The sequence below is a fragment of the Anas platyrhynchos genome, chromosome 2 (genome assembly GCF_047663525.1).
Source record: "Anas platyrhynchos isolate ZD024472 breed Pekin duck chromosome 2, IASCAAS_PekinDuck_T2T, whole genome shotgun sequence".
Taxonomy (NCBI): domain Eukaryota; kingdom Metazoa; phylum Chordata; class Aves; order Anseriformes; family Anatidae; genus Anas; species Anas platyrhynchos.
This window is the reverse complement of record NC_092588.1, coordinates 51069831-51095060: the sequence shown is the minus strand read 5'-3', so window position 1 is coordinate 51095060 and position 25230 is coordinate 51069831. Positions and strand designations below refer to the sequence as shown.

Here is a 25230-nt window from a genome sequence, read left to right as displayed (position 1 = left end):
GTGTTACCTGAAAAGATACTTTCCTCTATCTGTAAACATAGTAAGTTGTAGGAAAAAAATACTGAAGAGCAAAACTCTTCTGTTTACTGGCTTTGGGAATTAAGAGTGCAAGGTTGCCTGTCATCAAATTCAGGTTTTCTGCTTCCTGCAGTACTTCCAAGATGATCCATACATATATATCTAAAGCATAATGAATAAAAGAACAGTTATGTTGACCGCTCTATCTGAAAGTGGTATGCTTGAGCCTTGCAATTCGTCTGCAAATGCACAGCAGTTCCAGCGTCTTGGGCAGTCATATCTAGCATAGGGCACTCACAGCAGCCATGGTAGGAATGATACCATGGTGGTAGCCACCTGCAGTGAGTGACAGCTCTAGGGCTGGCTGGTGTTTAGGGAATGCTGTTTAGTCAATAAACAGTACCCTTTGTAACTACCTAATCGGAGCATTTTTGGTAACGGGGCATTTCGATACCTTTCAACCTTACAGAGAAGCATTTCTGCACCTGAAGGTTGTTTTGTTAATAAGGTAATACACAGAATATCTGTGATTAAAATCAGAATTTCTGCTCTGCTTCATTTAGCACATTTTTCAAATACTGAGAGCCAAAATCATCAAACATTGATGCTTACATAAGTCAAACTCCAGTACTATTTTTCTTCTATTTATTATCGTATCAATGAAATCACAGTTCCTGGGTAGGTTCTGTATGTTACGGTCTGGAAGGAAAACTAATCATTTGTGCTCAACCATGTATAGGATTTGTGAAAAAATCAACAAAGTAACTTTCTTTGCTCAGTAGTCACTTTTTCTTCGTGCATGAAAAATGATACTGCATTCAATTTCATTGGGTTTGACATTCCAGGTATAAAAAGTGTCTCTTAACAAGGTGATGTGACACAGTAAAAACTTGCAGAAGTGACTGGGAAATCTCTCTTGTGCCATTTCCATCATTTTTGTAGAAGTGTATATTGCTTTTCCAGTTGTCAGATTTTTTATTTTTTTTTTAAACACATACTGGGATCTTTTTTTTTTTTTTTTGCTGTTCTTGTGTCACTCTATCTTTTGGGCATCTTCTTGTGTACAAAACCCTAATAAGATCTGTCATGATACTGTTTAATGCTGGGTAACTGCTGGAATAAACATTGTAGGATTTTCATTTTCCTCCGTGCTTGTCTCACAGAAAATTTCCTCTGACGTTAACGAGAATTACTGGGACATTCAATCGCCCGTTTACTCTGGACCAACTCTAGTTTGCATTGTCTTTCTCAAGTGTTGTATCTTCGAATTAATATTTCAGCGTACCAAATATTTGCTGAATTACTGCTGGAACATTGTGCAGTGGGGAACTGTAAACAACGACAGTAACTGTAGCAAATCCACCAGTTTGTAGATTTAAACCCTCTAGGTAAAATGATGAAATATGGATGACTTAGCAACTCTGTGACTTTTAATACACGTGGATTAAAGAAGCCTGAATTTAATGGATGCTGAGGACCATCGGCTACCTTAGGTTTTATTTCAGTGTATCGTTTTGAACTATTAATTTAAATTTAGTGCCTAAACATGGAGCTAAGCACTACACCCAGGTAAATCCCTGTTAAACTTTCTGACTAAGGAAACTATCATCATCCACGTGTTTAAACATGAAAGTACATCTAGGGAAATAATTCAGTTTAAAAGGAATATATTTATGGTAGTATGTGCATTTACTATCTCTTCTTAGGAGTACTGCGTTGATTATAATTTTGTGTGTTTTCTTACTGAAATCTTGCTCTAATTCCCATTCCCTTACAGGTAGCTGTAAGCTAGTTGATACACCAGTGAATACCAGAGTTTATTTTTTGCAGTGTGTTTGTCAGGTGCCCAAATGTGCAATAAGCAATGCTGGGCAACCGATCTACTCTCTGCTAATGCTCTCTAGCAAAGAAAGTATGTCGTGAGTTTTTTTCCTTTCAAGGCTGAGAACTCCTATTTTTTTCAGTCAAAATTAGGTGTTTAGGTATTTGCTTACGGAGTTTATCCACATGCTTTAGGTTTATATAACCATCTGGCATAGTATTATTTTAGCAATCAGTGTAACAGATGACAATAGTAAAAGTTAAAAGAAAAAATTTCTACATGACTTAACACTGAAGACGAGTTGATCTGAAAAAAAAACCAAAAACATTGTAAGAAAGATTTTAATGGATTCGATTCACTTTTTTCTTTCCTTTGCAGACACTGTATGGTTTCAAGTAAAATGCATGTAATAGTTTCTGTCTAACGATTATGCCTTTTCGTTTTAATGCATATTAATTAGTTTTTCTTTCCTGTGCAGAGATCCATAGTTAAAAGTAGGTGTAGCAGCTAAGGTCTAAATTCTAATGCGTTGCGCATCATGATTTTTGCCTTGATTTTACAGAATTTGCTCACACTTACACCTGATTATTTCATTGTATTTTTACCTCTGAAATTTGATCTCTATCAGAGTTCACTTGAAGGGAAATACGAGTACTGCCGAAGAAAACAGATAGAATTCCTTCGTGAGCTGGCCGCCTTTTACGGGCAAGGGCTAATGAAGGGTTAAGGAGCCAACTGGGGGCTTCCATGACATTTATTACCCTTTTTTTCTTTTGGATTAGCTTTAGTCAGACCCCCAGAACACTGGTAGCTTTCCTCTGACGTTTAGATTTGCCCATGAGCTGCAGGTTGGGTGTACCCGAGGCTTCTTGTGCCCACGCTGCACATCCAGCATGGTGTCTAGAGGCTATGTTTAGGCTTAGAGCAGAAGTTGCTATGTTTGAAGCAGCACGATTAGTACAGGTTACTTAATCAACTCATGCTAGATGGCTGAACGACCTAGATGACTGAATCTGAGTGAACGTGCTGTTGCAGATGTGCTGGAACAAAAGAAACTTCAGCTTCTGGAAGTGTTGGTTGGTGAGGCCCTTGTGACTGGGATTAAAGTGTCCCAAAAGAGCTGCCTGGTGGACTTTAGGGGCACTTTTGTGTGCCTCATTTCCTGAGATTCAGCCCGTAGTTCAGTGAAACAATTGAAAGGATGCATTTACGTCACTGTCTCCCACTCCATGCCTCATGAGCTAGGAAGAGCTTGCCAGGTACTTCCTAGCAGAAAAACTAAAACAGCGTATCTGAAAGATACACTGCAGCTTAATTTAGTTCTCTTAAAAGATTCTGTGTTCTTACACAGGGGAAAGTAAGGTTTGTACTGTTCATTGTGACGTTCTTTCATACTTTTTCACTTTCAACAAGGGAGTTACAGATATATTCAGAATAGGCTGACCATATTTCCTCTCTTAAGCTCCTGATAATTTGTCACATGGTTCAGTTGTGCAGTACGTACTACATAATTCAGGATGATAGAAGTTAAATAGTTCTTAACAAGATACTTCTATCAAGCAGGTATAAAATTGGCTGGGTTATCAGGTAGATGTTTGTTTGAAATTTCAAGGTGGCTAAGAATGGATGCACTTTTCCCCACAGCGCTCTTAAGATACAAAAAGCTGGCCAATTAGTTTTTAATGAACTCATAAACATTGTTACCGTCGTCTTGATAGCAAACTGTAACTATTTCAAAGGTTCTGTATTTTAAGTTTAAATGAAGTAATTGAAAAGCAGAGTATGTCCTAAATGATGGAAGGAATATTGTTTTTTTTCCTGCCTGCTTAAAGCAAAGATCCATGTGGCTAAATTTAAAATTTATTTGCTTTCTCTTTACACCCAAATATACTTTTGTGGCTTTTATTTTAAACCTTTTGTTGTGTTATGAAGATGGATAAACGTGTTATTGATAATATAACAGGAGTAATTCTTATTCTAGCTGGCTGCCTATTCATTTTTCATCCTTCAGCATCCTAGTTAGTTATTGAGCAACACAATCTAAAATTCCAGAACAGGGAGATTTTATACTTTGATCATCCCAAGACCATGCACAACTTCCGAACCATCCTACTAAAGAAAGGAGTGGAAAGACTGAGTACTGCTAACTTGGTTAGGCTTCTCTGCACACACCAAACTGAGGACAGGAGTCTTCTTGTTGTGTCTGTTGTGCCTAGTATGAGATTTTAATTGGAGAAGCAAGTTAGTGACTTTGGCTTACATTACTAATGCATGAGGACTTGTCCCAGTATGTTATATTGCCTTTTAGGTAATAATACATTCAGATTCCTTTGTATCACATTTCATTTAAGTTTTTGTCAACTTTAGAAACTCAATTATTTTGTCTGGATTGAAAATTAATGAGAAGTTATACTTGATAAATAATTTAAAATAGCTGCAAAACTGTATTATTGAATAATTAAACCTACTTAAGATAAAGGTGCAGTCTGGACTGAAGGTGTCGATACTTACATTCCATTTCCAGAAATTACTTAAGAGTTTGCATCCTATTCAAATTCCAGGGTATCATTGCACATCAAATAGAAAAACAAAAAAATGTGCTTTCTAGTAACTGCTTGAGAAATGTGTGTGCTTGTACTTTTATAAAAGCGTGTAGTTACGGATTTTTAGCATGCATCTATAACATATCCATTTTCTTTGGACTTTTACGAAAAATGCAGGCTTTAACATACCTTTTTATTTCTGTGTTTCATTGTGTTGCATTGAGAAGTCCTTGGTTGAAAGTAGACGTGTTTAATTTTATTTTCTTGTATGGTATCACAGTATATGCATTAGTGGAATTCTTTCCTTTGGCTTTGGGTTTTTTCATCACAGTGATATGAATGTCTTGAACATCACTTTGTATTATTCTAATGAAATGACTGTATTGTCATTCAGATTTGTAAATTGCACGTCTGTTGCATAAGTTGATTATTTTGAAGGTACACTTCAATGAAGTGCATTAACAGGCACTAAAAAGTAGCACATAAGTTGACTGGATGCTCTTGTGAGGGTCGTTCAAGTGTTTATACCTTTATTTATACCTTTACTGGTTTTGAAGTTAGGATCCTACTGTAATATTCCCTCCATTCCTCCCCCTCTTTTTTGTCTCTATACAACTTTACAATTTGCTGGGTATTTTCTGTTCTTCCTTCTTTTCTCAGCTCTTGAGACCAAGAGATAATTAGGCGTCCACACTTCATTTTTAAAGGAAGTAGCTGGTGGTAAGCTGGAGAGTGGCTAAGGAATTGAGAACATTTCAGGCCACATCTCCATTAGCTACTGCCTCCCAGCATCTATGCACGTAGATTTGTCCTTGATTTCACTGGGACTCAGCATGGAGAAATGCTCAGGTAGTTTCCACTTGCAATTGATTTTCTCCTAACATCTGTAGATTCAGTGCAGTGAAGATCACTGCAGGGGGGCTTGTTGTTTTATTTTTCCTTCTTTTTCCATATGTAAAGTGAGGATTCTAATATTTACTAGCTTTGGAAAATTATCTTGAGATTCACAAAAGTAATTTGAGATTAAATACAAATTACTATTATATTAGCAGAAGCAAGGCAAAATGATCATTTGTTTAATGATGCTTTAATTGTGAGCTGTTGTAATAGGGAGAAGAAATTAAAATAATGAAAAAACTGAAACAGTGACTTTGTTTTGCAGGTTCTTTCATGTTGGTGAATACATCTGGCAGATTTGCAGGACAGAAAGCTCACCTCCTGCTGCCCCATCTAAAAGAAAATGACACACATTGTATTGATTTCCACTATTATGTTGCAAGCAAGAGTGGATCTAGCCCTGGCATTCTGAATGTATATGTGAAAGTTAATGATGGTCCTATTGGTAATCCAGTCTGGAACACATCTACCACTGGCACTTGGAACAGAGCAGAGCTGGCAATTAGCACTTTCTGGCCCCATTTTTATCAGGTATGATTCACTTTCTATGAATTTTTGTTCCTCATAGTAAGCACCTGCTCTTAATTACCATTTTGACTTTAAATCAAAATATGTTTCAGTGTGTTTTGTTGATCTTTATCTTAATTACATTTTTGCAGATGATGCTAAATGTTTTTACGTGAATATGGCTGTGTTTATATGTTTATATATATTTATAGAAGTGTATGAGATGTATGCACACACACACTTCAAACACAGATGAAATAATCAGATTGAAACAATACAGAAAATTTGCCATTGATTCCAGTCAATCACGTTGGTTTCTCTATAATAAATTCACTCATTCTTTCAGTTCATTAGGGATGCTGGAATTGAATGTCGATAGATTTTACTGCAGTAGAGTCTTCAAGTTTGATTTAGGTGAGCAATACTTGTTGCTTTAGAGCCGGCAGAGTCCTTTGAATCCTCAGTTTGAGTCGTCAGTTTGAATGCAATATCCATTTGTTCTGTCCAATACTAATCGTAAATAGAACAGTTACTATCATAGGAATGTGCTTGTGATTACATCCGAAAGATTTAGTGAGGGTTTCACTTGCCACTTCCTTAGAGTGCTGCTTCTCTGTAGGAAAGTTTAAAGATTATAGAGTTATTTACTGTTGTACAGTAGTAGTTCAACAGCTTTTCTCCTTCCCATGAAAATAGTGTCTACGTGAGCAAGTGATTTGCTGTAATAGGAACAGACCAAAGTTGTTGTTCAGGCTCCTGTCATCTTCACTTGCAGTGTGGAAAGCTTGGTTTGGATTTATTTTGGTCCCATGGGCTAAAATTTGTCACTATACTTCAGCTTTGAAGCTTTCTGGAGGAAAGCTATCCCAAAGACAGGGGTTCTTTCGCTGCAGACCTCCCTAGGAAGCGCAATGTAGTCCTTCCATGGTGCTTTCTGTGTGTGTGTTATGCAGAGGGTGACAGCATCTTAATTCCTACATCGATGCCCTGACCACCAGCATCACATGTGGTAGAGTCCCACTTCTGATCCCATGTGCCATGAATGACCAGGTGTTTGCTGCCCCATCCATATTTTTCAGAATTAGTTTGACAGCATCCACTGGAAGATACTTTGTGGGGTGATAGTGAACTTTCTACTCTGTCTGCAGCAGCTGATCTGTGAAGATGTCTCAAGGGAACTGAAGCTCTTCATTTCGAACCCTTTTTTCCTCAAAGGAATAAAACAACACACAAGCTGAATTACTTTCTGGAGTCCTTTCCCCTGTGATTACTTCACCCACAATTGACCGTCTTGTCCTTGGAACATGGGATACCTGGCAGTGGGTGCAAAAAAGACCCAAAAGAGCATGCCGTTGAGTTGATCTCCTGTAGGATTGCACCACAACTTTGTCATTCTTGTGTAAAAATTCAGGATCCCTGAACAAAGTCACACATCCCTTTGTATAAGAGTGTGATTGCTCTCTGTCCTTACAGCCCATGATTCATACTGGTTGCTGGCTAACCAGCTTCAAGCTGGGCAGGTGCACTGCAGCGGTGACAGAGATCTATGAGTCTTCATTTCTTCTTGCTTCTGTCAATGTGTTCCTGGGTTGTGCAGGGAGAATTGACAGGGTACACATTCACACCCAATGTGGCTTTCTGCCCAAGACTCGACGGAGGGATACTGGCACCTTTTCCAGAAAAGCAAAGCTCAGGTTCTCCTTAGCATTGTGGGAGAAACTGTGTACTACTTGCCTCTCTGGAGCATGAGGCCATATCCCGACCACAGAGTCCAAGCTTGGTTTAGCCACAGCTTCACTTCTCACAAGCTGAAAGGGCACCTTTCTGCAAGGTTGTGGGACCCATATTACGAATCTGATGCCAGTTTTGAGAAAGTCCTCCAGTGATGTCAAAGAGCCTTTCTGTCTTGAATGAAATGAGGAGTGGTCTGTGTTGTTTGCCTTGGTGGACAATAGGAGAGGAGCAGAGCATCCCACAGACAGTTTCGTGGCTGACATGGGATATAACTGGGTGCTTGGTAACATGGCATCTTCTGGGGGGCTTTGTGAGCTTTCTGGCTGGTTCAGGAGAGTTAGTGCATGTATGTTTTGCAGATGCTGAATGAACACGTGACTGTGTCACTTATGCCTTCATCATAAGTACTGGGTACTTCACTTGAGTCACAACAACCCCATGCAATGCTACAGGCTAGGGGAGGAATGACTGGAAAGTTGCCTGGGGGTATTGGTTGATAGCCAGTTGAATAAGCCATCAGTGTGCCCAGGTGGCCAAGAAGGTCAATGGCACCCTGGCTTGTATCAGAAGCAGAGTGGCCACCAGGGTCAGGGAAGTGATTATCCCTCTGTACTCTGCTCTGGTGAGGCTACACCTCAAATACTGTGTTCAGTTTTGGGCCCCTCGCTACAAGAAGGACATTAAGGTGCTGGAGCATGTCCAGAAAAGGGCTACAAAGCTGAAATGTCTAGAGAGCAAGCCTTATGAGGAGCAGCTAAGGGAGCTGGGGTTGTTTAGTCTGGAGAAAAGGAGGCTCAGGGGAGACCTTTTTGTTCCTTATTGTTCCTATAGTTACCTTGAAGGAGGCTATAGCAACGTGGGGATCAGGCTCTTCTCATAAGCATCAAGTGATAAGAGGAAATGGACTTAAGTTGCACCAGGGGAGGTTTAAGTTGGATATTAGGAATTTTTCACTGAAAGGGTTGTGAAGGTTTGGGACAGCCTGCCCAGGGAAGTAGTTGAGTCACCATCCCTGGAGGTCTTCAAAAAACGTTAGATACAGAGCTTAGTGACATGGTTTAATGGTGGACTTGGCAGTGCTAGGTTAAAGGTTGGACTAGATGGTCTTAGAGATCTTTTCCAACCTAAATGGTGATTCCAACCTATGATTCTACTATTCTGTAATGTCCCCACCAGGGTTTGGACTGAGTTAGTAGAGGAAATTCCAATGTAATTTCTTCTGAAAAGAATCTGGTTTGGGTGCAGCCAAACTGCTCTGTGAACAGTCAGTGAAAATAAAGAATGTGCTTCAAAGACTCACTGAAGCTCTGAACCAAAATGATAATGTGGACAGGGGATTTTTAAGAGAAGAAGCCCATACTTTGATTAGTAAATTTTAAGCTAAATTAGAATTTTGACAAAAAATATAGGAAGACCAAAGAGTTATAAATCTGTTGTTGGTAACAATAATAATAATCTGTGTCAGATCTCTAACAACATGATACATCTAACTGATATCTGAGGAATGGACATTGAAATAGGAAGATAACCTCACCAACCTACTTCCCCCTTGAGACCTGAACTCTGTATTGTTCACCTTTATTCATAGGTGAACCCTTATATGCTTGGATCAGATACTCCAGTTTGATAAATTACCATGCATTAGCTGATATGTAATAGACACCTGAGTCTGTCAGTAATGGACTCCATGTACTTTCTTAACCTCTGAAAATATAGATATTTTGGCACAATCTGTACTTTGTTCACTGAGGATTATAGTAAGTCATTTTCTTTGCATTTGCTGCATATGGTCTGAAATTAGACCTGCTAAGGTATTGCAATTTAGCTGATGTGCCAAAATGTCTTATGTTACAGCAATATCTGTGGAGGCCCAAGGAATTAGTATAAAATAGTACAGCTTCACTGGTTTTGATGTAGATAAGATAATTTATTCTTGAGGAAGCTCTCAATTTCATAGCTTACGGTCAGTCACCTCTATTTTGGTTGCTTCTGTTCTCTCAGAAATCTCTAATGCAATTTTCTCACTCGCCCGGTGACACCTGCAATTTCTCATTGTTTCTCATAGAATCATATCCCAATATATCCCAGAATATCCCAGGCTGGAAGGGACACACAAGGACCATTGAGTCCAACTCCTGGCTCCACACAGGGCTACCCAAAAACCAGGCCCTATGTCTGAGAGCGTTGTCCAAACGCTTCTTGAACTCCGGCAGGCTCAGTGCCATGACCACGTCCCTGGGGAGCCTGTCCCAGTGCCCGACCACCCTCTGGATGCAGACCCTTTCCCTAACACCCAGCCTGACCCTCCCCTGTCCCAGCTCCATGCCGTTGCCTCGGGTCCTGTCACTGTCCCCAGAGAGCAGAGCTCAGCGCCTGCCCCTCCGCTCCCCTCGTGAGGGAGCTGCAGGCCGCCATGAGGCCTCCCCTCAGCCTGCTCTGCTCGGGGCTGAGCACACCAAGGGACCTCAGCTGCTCCTCAAACATCTTCCTCTCCAGACCCTGCACCATCGTTATAGCCCTCCTTTGGACACTCTCTAGTTGTTTTATGTCCTTCTGACATTGATTCACCCAAAACTGCACATAGCACTCAAGGTGAGGCTGCACCAGCACAGTGCAGAGCAGGACAGTCCCTTCCCTTGACCGGCTAGCAATGCCATGCCTGATGCACCCCAGGACATGGTTGGCCCTCCTGGCTGCCAGGGCACACTGCTGTCTTGTGTTCAGCTTGCTGTCAGTGGGAACCCCCAGATCCCTTTCTGTGGGGCCATTCTCCAGCCTCTTGTCCCCCAGTCTGTACATACAGCCAGGGCTGCCCCATCCCAGGTGCAGAATCCAGCACTTGCTCTTCTGAACTCCTTTTATCTTTTTCCATGCTCTTTCTTCATCATGGAGTCTGTTTTGTGAGGAGGTGAGAAGTTATCTGCATCACCTGGGAGAAGAGCAGGAGGAGGAGATAGGATATATGTGAGCCTTGTGAGAACATACACAAGTTAGGTGGGAGCTCAGATTGCTTAATGTGCGGTGGGAGGAAGCAAAGGGCCCATCTGATATGTGTCTAGCACTGGTTCTGTTTCCTAAGCTTTTATTCTTTTGATTCCAAAATTCGGAGCTCTTTTGTCACAAAACCATGTGTTTTTCACATGAAATACAAAAACTACAAAAGTTTCTCCCAAGGATTATCTGCGGATGGCTGACCTTATTGCACAAAACTAAGAACAGTCTGCTGAGAAGATTATTTAAGAAAAGATAGCATCCTTTTTAACTTTTCGTATATGAAGGCTGGTAGTTTCCTAGAAGTAGTGTTCAGGAAAAGGCTCAGCTTTAGTAGATGAAGAGAGAAAACAATGTAGTTGTCTGTTTTGTTTTGTTGTGTCTTAAATTGCATATTCACATAGGCATCTGCATATTTGTGAATACTCTATAGTTCCAGTCCATTAATAGGACACCTACAAGGTGTCTAGCTGCAAATGAAACCAAAATGTACTAGAGACAAATTGCACGATAACATTCCAGAGTTGTAATATTTATACAAGCTGGGATGCTTAAAAACACAATGGTGTTAGTCTGTTTTGCTGTTGATTCATGAAGAACATAGGCAAAATAACTCCCACTAATGGTAGCTGAATAGAAATTAGATTGTGTAGTGTGGAGTGAATTTTAATCCAACTTCTAAAGATTTATTTGTTTAAACCACATATTATTAACACATATATGCAAAGCATTCAAAAGATTTAATAATTAGTAGTGTTTTATTATTGTAACACCAGTTATCCAAGTTTGCTAATACCTTTCACATTGGGTTTCCATTTAGAATTGACTCTTTAGAAGTACAGTCTCTGAACAAAGACATTAATTTCTCTTAGTGTACACTTTTCTTTTTACTATGTAATTATTTGTGTAGGTTTCACCCCATATGAAAGCTGTACTATGTATATAAATCACAGTGATAACCTGCATGTAGTAACACTAATTGTAGTCTAATTACTGCATATTTAAACTTAAATTGTGAAGTATTCTGCTGATTAAGATACATTAATTCCTTAATTAATAGTCTTCTAAGTGTTACTGCTTAGCATCTATCTGCCTTTAACTTTAGGGTATGTCTACACTGCAGTCCAGCTCCCGATTACAGTATAGTTGCAGTAACACAGGTTCAAGCTGCTAAGCACCTTTTAAGGGTCAAAGATAATCAGCACAGCTTGTTCTTTTCTGCTGTGGCTCTTGGTCTCTGATCTGTTTGTTTCAAAGTAGCTTAGATTTTTCTAGAGGAGCTAGTCTTATTTTTGTCTTAGGGAAAGAGTTTATCATGCCATTTTAGATGGCCTGCAAAGTAAGGCTTCTCTGTCAACCTCCTCCATACTGGAACAGAATTAAGATGTACATAGAAAAAGGGGATTGAATGCTATGTAGATGTCCATAAGTGGTGAGATGGTTTTTAGGTTCTTGGGGTCCAGTCTCAGTAGCTTAAGAGGCCCTAAAATTGATGGGTTTTGATAAAGTTAGTGCTGAAAAAGTTACTCCTCTAATGAGGAGATGGTGGGAAATTTTTGGTTTTGTTCACTTTAATGTTCTGATTTTTTTCCTTGTTTGAATCCTATAGTGGGAGAAGAAAAATGTTGATTTCAGAGTTTTTTTTTTCCCCTCTCTCTCTCTTTTTTTTTTTTTTTCTTTCTTTCTGGTTACTTAATGATTCTCAGACCAATTTGTAGTGTTTGAAATATATTTTACACTTTTGAAGCATATCCAGTCTAAGAACCTTATAATATGTGAAATGCCACTGCAGAGTTGAGTTTGGTGGGAGACTTGTGTTTCTAGCTCCTAACCCTGCAAGCAGGCAATTTGGCACAGCACCATAGCAAGTTACACACTATCCCCCTATCACTTTTTATATTTTGAAGTACTTCTTTTGTAATTTGCTGGGAGTCAGTCATGGCAACACCAAGGTGAAACAAATCTTGAGAAAACAACAGATAAAACAAAAGACTGCAGTTTTAAAATCCAGAATTGGAACTGAAATTATTAAAAATAATTTCCAGTGGAGTACACTACTCTATATGCTAGTACACCTTCTTTAAACATAATTTTCTCTTAAGCTGAAATTAGAAAATGGAGTAAGTGCCAGGAAGTAATTCCTGAATTCTTTTTCAGTAAGGACACAAGTTACAGTATACCACTTCACACTAAGATGCGATTTACCCTTTACCAGTTTGACACTTTACCCTGTAAATTGGGAGTTTAGGGAATAAGCTGTAGATCCGACCTGCCTTTCAAATCTGGACTTAAACTTTCATTTCTTTCAGAACCTGCTTTATACGGGCTGTACTTGGAGTTCTGTTCATGCAACGTACTTCAGTCATCAGCTAGGACAAAGAATGAAGCTTCTTGAGCAGTGAAGGTCATGCTCATGTTCTCATGTGTTGCATGCGCTGCATTAAGCTGCACGCCTACGGTTCTTGAACTGTGCTTTGAACACAAAAGAAACTTTGAAATGCATATTGCCTTTTGAACCACTACTGGTCACAAATCTTAAATAGCTCTTCTTCACTGAGTTGTGTGATTGAGGAGTAGGTATTTTGAGAAAGATGAGTCAGGGCAGACCACATATCTACATTTAAAAAAAAAACACACAGCAATAAAAAAAGGTCCAAGAGTAAGCAGACGTGCTTTTTTGTCATATAAACAAGGACCTGGTAGTTTTTTCCCATCACTGGTTCCTAAACCAAGAAAACTTCCGTGCCTTCAGTAGAGAAATGTTCAACCACAACTGATTTAAAAACAAACAAGAAGAGCGAGATGTAATAAGCCTGAATATTACGAGCTTAGTTTTTAGTGCTGTTCACCCTTAAGAAGTTTCTGTGGAGTCTCAGGTTGGCAGCAGCCACCTAAATGTTGTTTAATATGCTAAAGTGCTCTTTTGAGTGCTGAATGGTGGTTGTGTAGGAGTGATAGATGGGGGCACAAATGGCATACAATAAATTCCTAACCAGTGAGGCCTAACCACGTTGTAGGTGTGGCAACGTTGCTGAGAGCCCAAGTAAATAAGCTCTGAGAGCTTTGTGCATGGTCTGTGAAGGACCAGGTCAGAAATCTCCGTTGAGGTGGCTTTGAAGAAGCAGCTGTAGCTCCAGTAACAAAGGGGGCAGTCCTAGGACAGGTCCAAAAGGGGAGACAGAAGTTGCTCAACCCTCAGGGCCACAAGACAATATAACCAATATGTCCAATATAACCAAGCAAAGGCACGCTGGGGGTAAAGCAGAGCAGGCAGCGAGGAGAAGGCAGCACGGCTCAGCCCAGTTCCCGGGGAGCAGAAAAGGAGCCTGACGTTGTGGAGCTTTCCCAACAGTCCTTCTTCTTCCTTGTTTTCACAAAGCACTATTTTAAGTCCTGTGAAGTAGAGTGTTTACGTTAGGTACAACCCACCTTTCGGCTAAAAGCATTGTGATTTTGCCACAAAAAAGGCAGGAATTTACGGAGCGATGTTTGTGTGCTAACAAAAACTATTTATTCCTATTGTTCTGGGGAGCGGGCAAGTTATCGCGAGTCGCACATTTTCAGGAGTAAGCGTGCACGTTGGTGAGCAGCCCCTTTCCTTTGTTCCCGCGTAGAAGGGGGAAGCGGCAGGAACCGAGGAGCTAATTTTGCCCTTCGGTGGGGCAGGGAAGTGCCATGTTAGGCCGCGTCCCTGCATCCTGTTTGGCAGGCCTGGGTGTAAAACAGCTCCCAGGCCAGCACCCGGCCCCAGTTTTTCCTGAACAGACGGATTCGGTGCTTTAACCAGTTGTTTCCTGCCTGATAAGATGACGGAATAATAAGGCTGAAGAATCAAAGGGGCTGCCCAGCCTGCTGGGATGTCGCCTTTATTTTGGCCAGTCTGTATTGTCCCCAGATGTTGTAGCAGCTGGGAGGAAATACAGGGTTTGGTGTCTGAGGTATAAAGGCAAAACTCTGCTAAAAAGTGGCTTTTTAAATGCGGTATGTCAGAGGACATGAAATAAGTCGCTGGGTTTTATTTCTAGGGAAATCATTAACAAAACCGATCTGGATCCGTGAATAGTCCTGACAACCATGACAGCTTTTCAGTGGAAAAATAAGTTACCAGGAGTGCCTCTAGGTCCAGTCCTGAGCACTCCCCTACAGCATGCAGTACCCTCGCTGAGGTTTCCAGAACCATGCCATCTGTAGCAAAATATTACTTTTTTCACTGTAAAAGGGGAGCGTGCTCATGTAGGCAGATTTTTTTTAGTCCATAATCTTAATTTATTAATTTACATAAAACAGAATAGTGGATTTAGATACAGAAGGTGATAGTATTTTACAGCATGTGAACAGATGGGAAATTATATTACTTGCGGTATGTGTCGCATTCTTGAATACATGAAATAAAAGGCATGTCAGTGATGTCTTTTTGGCTATGGTATGTCACTGCTGGCTGTACTGTCTATTTCCATTTGCTAAAAAAAAGCATATTTTCTGTCAGAAAAGACCCAAACTTATGATCAGGTAGGTTGGTATCAGCTTGGGCATTGCCTGTAATGGAAGCCTGATTAAACTGACAATATTGCAACCTATATTATTTTCTTTGGAACTTGCCCTCTTCTGCGACAATAATTGTAATTTAATATCATGTCCAGTTGGCAGTTCCTTCATACATTGCCTGGCTTATTTGTCGTAATGTCATTTTTGGTATGTCATCTAGAGATAAAGCAGAATATTTTAGATCACTCATTGAGTCATTCAATGTTGTCATAAGTATCAAGTCATAAGACTTAGTTATTTTGAGGTTGTTGTTTCTGCCAGTGAACCAAAGGACCTGGTTTGTGTTCAGGATCTACAAGCTTTTTCCATGATTATATTGCAATAATGAAGTACTTAAAACTTATCAGAGAACCTGTAGCTAAGCTCCCCAGTTATGAATTGCAGAAATTATTTTGAGATCTTCTACTTAGGTATTTGGTTTTGTTGGAATCCAGACAATTTTTTTTAAAAGGCCCTTATAATTAGCTTTGTAAAAAAAATATTAAATCCCTATTATCTTACTAATATTTTTAGCAGAAAACTTATGATTTAGCTGACTGCTTCAAAGGTGTGTATGTGCAAATACCTCCTTTACTTCTGTACAATTTAGCATATTTGAAAATGAAGAGCCTGAAAACAATCTGCAGCGATAGTAGACCTTTCAGGTGGCTTTGTGAAGATCTCCTTGTAGTGAGTTTCCCAAAAGAGACCAAACAAAACAAAAACAAACAAGCAAATGTTCTGTTTCAGTAAAAATTAGGCAGTTAGCTTAGTTAGTTTTTTCTTCTCGTTCTTCTTCTACTTTTTCTTCTCCTCTTTCTCATCCTCCTCCTTCTTCCTTTTTTTTTTTTTTTTTTTTTTCACAGAGGAAACTCAAAGCAACCAGGGAATGTAGGAGAGAAACAAAAAGATTTTTACACAGCTGTCCTGAGCCCTCTGGGTTTTTGTAGGCTGGTCTTTGCCTCCCCCCTTGGATTGAGCTTGCTTAGTGACATTCTTCGTGGCAGCACATTTCCCCTGGAATTTTTCCACTATTTCCGAGACCTGGCTGTCTACTCCCTGTTCTTCACTGCTGTGTTGTAACACCCCTAAATTAACTGCAGGTTCACAGCACTGTGCAGTAATTTTCATGCCCTAGAGTCTTTCAGACCCATGCTGCTGTTAGTAGTCTTGGTAGCTCCTCAAGAAATGGAACATTCTCCTCCTTCCTCCAAAGGCACCAGCATAACCATTTTCTTCAGTCTTGTGCTATCATTTACACTCAAGGTTACTTTGTGCAAGTCACCAATCTTTCTGTATTTTTATTTCAAGGCTGCTAAGATGAGGGTAATAATGACTTTCATTTGATAGGCTCTTCCAGGTCTTTAAATTGAAGTTATTCTTCAAGAAGTATGTTATCTTACTTCTGCTTTCTTAGGTGGCTCCTCATACTGGTTCCACCAGAAGAGTGTTCTCTGTAGGGAAGAGATACTTTGAAATTTTGAATGGTCTTGCTATGGATACTCTGCTGCACGCAAGGAGTCAAATACATAGCCTTGTCCACTCTGTTCCTCTGGGTTGGCAGTTATCAACTTCTGAGTGCCATCAGAGTGCCTTCAAGCATTTAGAAGGCCACAAGCAAGGGTTTGTGACTGAACAATCTGTCATGCAGAACTTGTTTGTGCAAAAAGTGTGTGATTTTTTAAGAAAGAGAAACAGACAGAGTTTAGAAGGAATCTTGTGATATTTAGGATAAAAGAGGAGGGCTGGTGTCCACTGATGAGGCAACAAGGAAGACTGGAGAAAGCAGAGGCAAGAGTTGATAAAAGAATCAGCTCACCTCAAGGTTTGTTTTAAAATCAGGATCAGGGTTCTATCAGTGTTTATTTAGCAGCAGGAAATGATGATATAATATTGTGGGGCTGTATGTTGTCCTTGTTAGCATTATGCATCACCTTCTGCTGAAATAATGCAGTAAAGATTCTGGTTCACAGTGTCCTTCTGCATTTATTCCAAGGTCAAATGTAATATATACGTGAAAAGTGGTTTAGAAACTTTACAGTCCTCAGTGTCGTAAGACTAGTTACAAGAGGAAATTAGGGTTAACTTCCCAAGCAAAAGGAAAGTCTTTTTTAAAAAGGATAATAAATCACAACCTGGATTTGAGCATGAACTTCGTGTCCATTGCTTTGGAAACGTACCTGCGAATGTTACTGGCGTGTTTCCTTCTATTCCACATAAACATTCTCGGGCTGTAAAAGCTAAGGCTGCCAAAGTTTGGAGAGGTTTACTTTTGAGTGTGCTTAATTCAAATGACAAGAACAGTCCATTTATTTTGTGACCTATTTATAGCCATTAAACAAACCGTGGCATATGGATCTGCTTAACTTAATTCACTGCATTTGGTGGAAGATTAAGAGTGTGGAAAATACATTCATGAAAATAGGTATGCTTATGTCTGATACTGTATAAAGCTCTGTATACTGCAGAATTGTCATTTATTAAATAAAAATAGAACTGTGTTCCATAAGTGAAAGAATTAAAAATAAAATATGAATTTTAATACTTAAGATGATTTTTAGGTAACTATTTTAGCAGACCAAATATAAGGGGAAAGAGAGCGTAGTTATTTCTCATTATGAGCTATGTATGAGCACACTGGTAAATCTCCAAAAACAGAATAAACACAAAAATGTGATTTATGTTCTGGCCCTTTTTAGTAACAACAACACATTTTGAAACTTTTCTGATTGTGCTTCCTTTTCAAGGAGTTCTCAGCATGTTGAAAGAGTTGGTGTATTTTTCCATAACAAAGTATTTTTATATATCCTCTTTTACAAAACTGCTAACTGAAATTCTCTTTTCACTTCTCAGGTTGTTTTTGAAGTGGTAACTTCAGGTCACCCTGGATATGTGGCCATTGATGAAGTGAAAGTTTTAGGACATCCTTGTAGTAAGTACCTACATACTATTTTAAAGTCATCCCTCTAAACCAAATGTGCTACTGTGCTTCAATAAATGTTCAGCAAATGATACTGAAATTGTCAGAAAACAATGTCACTCCTATAAAAATAAGCTGAGTATGTATGTAATGTTGCTAGCATTTGAACATTGCACTGGCTTAGAAAACATATCCTATGTATAATTTGTGTAGAGCACTAGGCATGAACCCCAGACCCTACCTGGGTCATCTAACGACTCCTTCAGAATAAGAATCATGAAGATTTGTTAAACAGCTTTCTGTCAGCATCAAAAATTCAATAGCCGTAAGCTGAGGCATTAATGAGGGGGAATGGGCAATGCAAGAGCTGAATGGAATTCATGTGACATCTTTTCCAAAGCGTAGAAGGAAAAAAAAACTCAGATGGCTCATGGCCGTGGCTTTACTAAACAAGATTTAGGATACTTTTCCAGGTATACTTCAGGATAATAGCTAAATTTCTGCATTTTTTTTTTGCATTCCTTATTTTTCAAATATGTTTCATTGTTCCCTTATTAAGGGTGTGTAACGTATAACTATTGTAAGTTCTTTTAAAACTGGTATAAAACCTTGTGAATTGAAGCTTTAATATAATAATACAGTTATCTATTAACAGACTACTTACAGAAACAATTATTTCATACAATTGCTATTGGTTAAATAAGGCTTACTAAGGTCATACGTTAAGTTGTAGGTTGTAGCCTTACTGCCAAACAACCAAGTGGCGAAAAAGGCACCAAATTCTGTGTAATTGTCCACCCTCTTTTTATGATATATTTTACCTGTATGCATTCTTTGTGGTTTATAAGTAAGAGCTGCAGTTTAAAATAAAAAGTGATTTATCAGTTAATATTAGAGCACCTTATAAAAATTGTTTTAGTGTTAGTGGCAAGAAGACACAGACATTTCTTGAAACATGGAGACAGTTATGCAGCCTCAGCAGCTGTTATTTCTGAATCGCTTAGTTCTAATAAACACAGCAGGCTCTCATGTTGTTAGGCAGTATTTGTGCTTTTGCAGTTTGAATTTATATCTTTGGTTTGGCTAGGGTAAGTCTAAATCATCACTTTATCAGCATAATAATTTTTCTTATGCAGATTTTGAGAAGTTTGATCTGTGCACTTGTTCTGTAAACCTGCAAGTAGCTCTTACTGATGGGGAGACCAAGTTACACCCCATAGTTTGCAGAGTTCTAACTGGACAATGATGCAGTACAGAAGCTTTAAGAAACAGTTCTTTCCTAGAATCATAGAACCATTTCCAACCATTAAGACATCAAACTAGTTACATTTTCTACAAAAAAAAAAAAAAAAAAAAGTGTAAGAATTAGAACTGAACTATCTTGTAGATAAAACTTTGCAAGACTTATTCTTCGTATATGTGTTCTTCGTATATGAATATTCTTCGTATATATTGACAGAAAAAAATACTTTTTGAAATGATTAACATTTTAAATAAAAATTGCAATGGGAGAAATACATACTAAAAATACGTACTAGGGAGTTGTCAGGGTAGTATGGGCAAAGGCCAAGTAGTAAGCAAGCCTGCATGTAGACACAAAAAGCATGTGTTGTGGTGATTGGTTGGTTAGAGGTTTTACATCAATGTGTGTGTTTGATTTAAAAAAAAAAAATAATAAAGTACCTTTCTACTTACACCATACCTTGTAATTCAGAAAGGCATACTTCCAGAGTTCAGGAGGACTGAATTAAAAATGAGCAGGGTAAAAGGAGATGGGAAAGAAAAAGAAATAGAAAAAGTGCGTGAAAAATGTGTAACTTGATGGAGAATTTTACTGGATAGTCAGACTGTAACAGTCTGGTAGGCAAAGAAGAGGACGACTTTGGCCTAAAGTCTGTCTGTCCTAATTCCATTGGAAAGTGCTTAAAAAAAAGAAAAGCACCGTGTCTAATAAATTTGCTAATAGAGCAGTTATTATGAAAACATTTCCTCCTTTAGTTAAATATTAACTTGGGCGATTTTATTCCATCTCCTGTTTCTTATACTGCCTTATGCTGGATATTAAATAATTTGTTTTCTGGAATTCCGGTAGCTGGTTGTTTATATGCTCCTAAAAAGATGTAATTTGTTCCAGTGATAAGCTCTTCTAAGAAAATGTCATCAACACTTTAAACAGTTGCAATGCTCTGCTAGAAAACGTATGTTTGGTTTCTTAGTTTATTGCTAGTACTAACATTTCCATGACTGAAAGCAGTGTTCCATGCCTAGCTTATCTGCTAGCATAGACAGTGCAAAAATTCTCCTTGTCTGCAGTAGGATTTGAATGGCTGGTCAATAATGCCTTTTCAAGGGTGATTTTCTGTTTCAAATTTCTATCTTTTCTGTGTCATGTTGTTGACTCTTTCCAGTAAAACAAAAATACACATGCTGCCTTTCCTCCTTCAGTAGACAAGGTTTTTGTTTGAGTATCTGTTTCATTTGTTAGGTTATTTGCAGCTGTATTGCTTTCATTTTTACTGGGAGTGTTTTCTTTTTCTAAATGAAAAGTAAGCATTGGGATGGAGAATGCATTGTATTTTGGCTTTCTGCAGTGTTGTTGAAAATAATTGTATTTAAAGAATATCACTGTGGTTGGTGCGAAGTGTTACGTTGGCATTTTAGCTGTTTGATATGCTACAGTTTAAAGCATCTCCTCTATAGATACTACCTGGTTAAAAAGAAATACCTGTTTCCCTGACAACATCACTCAACTTCTTACTGTTTTGTCTAGTCAGTAATGTAAGTATCTAATAGATTTTGGTTCAAAACATCAATTAGTTTTCAATATCATCTGTATTAATACAGTTTGTTATTGCAAAAGGGATGCTGAGCTGAGGTAATTCACACAGCAGGAACAATTAAATAGCATCCTTCTATTCTGCTCATTCTCAGGTATAGAACAATAAAAGAATAAAATTAAAATAATCTAAAATATAATTTAGTCAGTGATTTGAATCTTTTAAAGTGGGGCCATTAAATATGTTCCATGTCTTAATCATAGCCAGTATATCCATGTTGCATAAATTCAATACCTTTTCTTCTTCCGACAGCAAAAACTCCCCATTTCTTGCGTCTTCAGAGTGTGGAAGTCAATGCAGGACAATTTGCTACTTTTCAGTGTACTGCCAATGGGAAACTCAGTCCAAGTGACAGACTTTGGTTACAGGTAATTTATTTCTTTCCTAATACGCTGAGGTCTGGGGGGGAGGGGAGTTCTCCACTCTGAAAGGACTGTAAAACATATGAAAAATGGTAGAGCTGTCTGTTTGATCAATACTATATTTTAGAGTGCCTTTGAACTGCTGTGAACTGCTGTAGGTGTTCTGTGGTAGAAAATGATATTGGTTTTGTCTTCATGATTGGTTTTTATTCATGATCTATGGAGAAAATGAATAAATGCTAACTCCACAAGGAAGACCACATCGCTTTCTCCTAATGTTCTCTGCCTAACTGCAATATCACATATAATCATCTAATATCACATAATATCCTTAGCTCACCTCTGCCTTTTTTTAAGCTAGTATTTTCAGCTAAAGTTGTATTCTTTCTTTTCAAGTTTGGAGAAGACCAGTATGGCAGTCAAATCAGACTTCCTGCTTTACAGAGCCAAAGAATGTCATTGAGCCTGTAACTTTTACTTATTCATTAATGTAGCTTCTAGATAGGTGTCAGATCTTCATTTAGAGGCTGTCTCACAACTCCTTGTCTGTATGTGTAACCTTGCATCAAAAAGATGCATCTTCCTTGATCTCTTTTAGTAATGGGATGCAAATTCTACTGCTGTCTTGCTGCTATCATGCCAGAGTTATCTGCTCTCCATTGCAAGCAGTAGCATGTGTTTAGATTTAGCATCAGGGATATACCACCCTCCAGATGCCCCTACCTTCCGGATGTGAAAAACATGCTAGAACTCAGATGTTGTCTGTGAGGAGGAAATAAAGATACCTGCCTATGGAGATCAGTCAGATGGAGCTGTGATATGTGGAGGGGGAGGGACAGGAGAAATGGAAGCAATAGTAACAGGTGGGACTGTGAGATGAAATTCTCTGTTTTTGTTTTTGTCATTTAAACAATTTCAGGCTTTTAGAGTAGCTTGCCTTTCACCTCGCACTTGGTACACAATTTCATCAAGCATTTTGGAAATGATTCAAATATGTGGGACAGGTTAAAAAGCTGGGTAGTTATATATATATATATATATATATATATATATATATATATATATAACTACATGTGGGTAGTTACAGGAAAACTAGCATGCAAATAAGAAAAAACATCTGAAAAGCAAAAACATGTATTGATCTGTATATGAATGATGGACTGTTAAGTCTACACAGAAAGAGCCTGATCAAAATGCAATGGAAGTCTTCTTTGTTTTTATTTGGCTTTGTATGGGCATTTTCATCCTGAGCTGATAGAAGGCTGACATTTCTCTAACTCTCCAGCCATTTAAAGACAGTATTATACTGTTGAAATGGGAGAATTAGACTCCTGTCTTCCCTAAGCCACTGAGATTTTGTGAAAGCATGATTTTCCAGTCATGAAAAGAATTTAGCACGTATGGGGAAAATAATAGGTTGTTACATTGTCAGTGATAACCTTTCTAGAGCCTTTGAACTTTTGCATAATGCTCTTTTGTCAAATTGAAATTAGAATTCATAATAGGGAAATCCTGCTTCAGTTCTATAGTTTTCTCTATAGGTCTCATGGCAGTGTAATTTCAGCAATACTGATTCCAGAATAACTTTGCTGAAATTAGTTAAGTGATTCTTTGCTTATACATGATTACAAGAAGATTTTATTTTTCTCCATGTGAAGGATAAGAAAGTAGCGACAGACTGCTGCCAACTATTTTTTGAGGAATTTCATCTTCCTATGTGTCCAATGTTTTTTTAGCCTGCCCATATAACTGCAGTTCCCTCTGGTAATCAGTCCAACAGTGTGCAGCTTCCAGGTGTGCTCTTGTATAAGAACACTTTTAGAAGCTGGATCTCCTGGATTGCTTGGATTTGTTTTTGTACTTGTTTGCCAGTTTCCACAGATGTCTGCTTTAAGAGCAGTCAGACAGCTCCATGTGTGGGATATTGCAAATCAGGGCTAAGAGATACGCTTCCCAATAGCTGTGTGCTAGCATACCAGGTCACTGCAGGGTAAAAGATCCCCAGAGCTGGAGTCTTCCCTCAGTCAATGAGAGCATCTGGTTTCATGGTGTGATACTGACGAATTCTATGTATGCCTGCTTGTAACATCTCATGCCACTGCCACAGGACCACGAGCACAATGCAGCTATCTGTAACAGCTGTCAGAAAACGTGGTATCTTCTGTGTCGTATTACTGGTTAAATAGACATTAAAGGTCCTTTGGTTGCTGATAACGGTAGAAGCAATATTCAGTTAAAGAACATCTTAATGAAAGAGGTTCTTGTGTACACTGGAGCCAGAATAAAACGAGCACTGTTCTGTAGAAACATTTATGCTAGCACTCAGGTAATTCAAGGTTTTAGTGGTACTACAAACAGCTTGTGCAATCTCTCTTATATGCCGACTTTGTCCGCTAGTAATATAAAGCCTTTTCTTTGTTGAGTGGTTTCCTTGTATTTTTAAACCCTTAAGGGAAAACTGTAATAAATAAATTAATAAATAATTAAATACAATTGTGTGACGACGAAAGGAACCCCCATTTCTGTCAGAGGCCTTTCAGCATTTCGGCCACATAAATCATGTCCATATTCCTAATGTGTTTGGACATGGCATTTCCAAAATATCGTGAAATAATTTGCTCCCAAATTATTTTCAATACCTGTCATTTTTTTTCCAGATTCACATTGTTAGTCTGAAGTACAGGTAAATTGCCTGTGAAATCACAGAACCACTGCATTCAATAACATTTCTGATTGCTTCCAGTGCTGGCAGGATTTCCCTCTTGTACTTCTATTTCTTTTATACAGTAGCCCCCAGCTTGTATGCAGCAGTAGATGTCAAGTGTAGTTGTACAGGTTTTTCTGTTAAGCAAATATGTTACTTTTTACACTCTGATGGACTGTTAGGGATATAAATTCCTTAGAAGAAATAAGTAATTGTAACTTGGTAGGTTATCTTAGTCTCCTTGTATTTGCTGAGTAATTGTTGCAAATGGCACAGAGTTTCTTAGCTTAATAATGCCAAGGCCATGAAACAGTCCTAAGTCAAATCCATAGGTCCCCTCGCACCTCTATTTTTTAATTTTTATTTATTTATTTATTCTTTATTTATTTATTGATTCTTTATTTATTTTCAAGCCTATCCCACTTTTATTCCTTGTGGAACATTGAAGTCTGGAGTATTACAGAAGCTTGTGCAATTGAAGTGGTGATGGGGTACGACAACTCACAGGTTATTGTCAGTATGGGATGACTCTTTCTATTCTATTGAATGATTGAGAAAAAATGTCATCCCCATGATGTTTTGCTCCCACTGTAAAGACTAGCAATTGCTGTAACTTTTTATTTTAATTGAACTAATTCCTCTTTGAAACTACAAATTCCAGAAGTTGACGCTAACAATAAGGTAAAGGACTAGGCACTAAACAAGTTGGGAGTCCCAAGAAAAGTAAACACAATTCAGAAAAGAAAAAGGATGTGTTCGTAGGTGGGAGCCAAAGTTAGAATTTGGAAAGAAGTGAACATGTGGAACACAGAGCAGTTAATGGTCAAGTGAAAACAGCTGAGGCATTGTCTTCTGAAAAACTTGTATTAGAGCCAGTATTTAGTAAATGGCAGAAGAAAAAAAAAAAAAAGTATTATGGGAGAAAAAAAGGTAGAATTCTTTTTTTGAAAGTAACCTTCTTATGGTTCAGCCTTGCATATTAAAAGAACAAACATTTTGCTTTCCAGCACCAGCTTTCAGCCAAGAATTTAAACAGCAGTTTACAAAGAAAAATAAAGTTTAGAAAATTGGGGGTTTACTTAAAAACAGATAGGTATCTTCCACTGCAAGCCAAACATATACAAGTATACAGATTTTCTTCTCTGCAGGTGTATGAAGTTTGAACTTGCATGTATTGAATATTTAAATATACAAAATATTATACTCAATAGTAACTGAAATTAAAATTATTATCAAATGAAGGCTGGTTAAATATTAAAATAATTGTTTTCAAGGCTATACTTGGGAAAAGTTATGCCTCTGCAGCCTTTTTTCATGGCACTTTCCTTGCTCAGTGTCCACTGATGTTACTGCAACAGCAAGTGCTCAGTA

The 25230-nt window shown here is 38.5% G+C and overlaps 1 protein-coding gene across 14 annotated transcripts in view; it reads left to right on the top strand.

The window, feature by feature from the left end:
• PTPRM (protein tyrosine phosphatase receptor type M) overlaps positions 1 to 25230 on the top strand; it is a 472980-nt gene that overhangs the window by 141133 nt on the left and 306617 nt on the right. For all 14 annotated transcript variants that reach the window (XM_027452030.3, XM_027452024.3, XM_027452023.3 and 11 more), the window contains exons 3-5: positions 5546 to 5811; positions 17890 to 17968; positions 21046 to 21161. In XM_027452030.3, coding sequence (XP_027307831.1) covers positions 5546 to 5811; positions 17890 to 17968; positions 21046 to 21161 — 461 coding nt within the window. The remainder of the gene's footprint in view (positions 1 to 5545; positions 5812 to 17889; positions 17969 to 21045; positions 21162 to 25230) is intronic.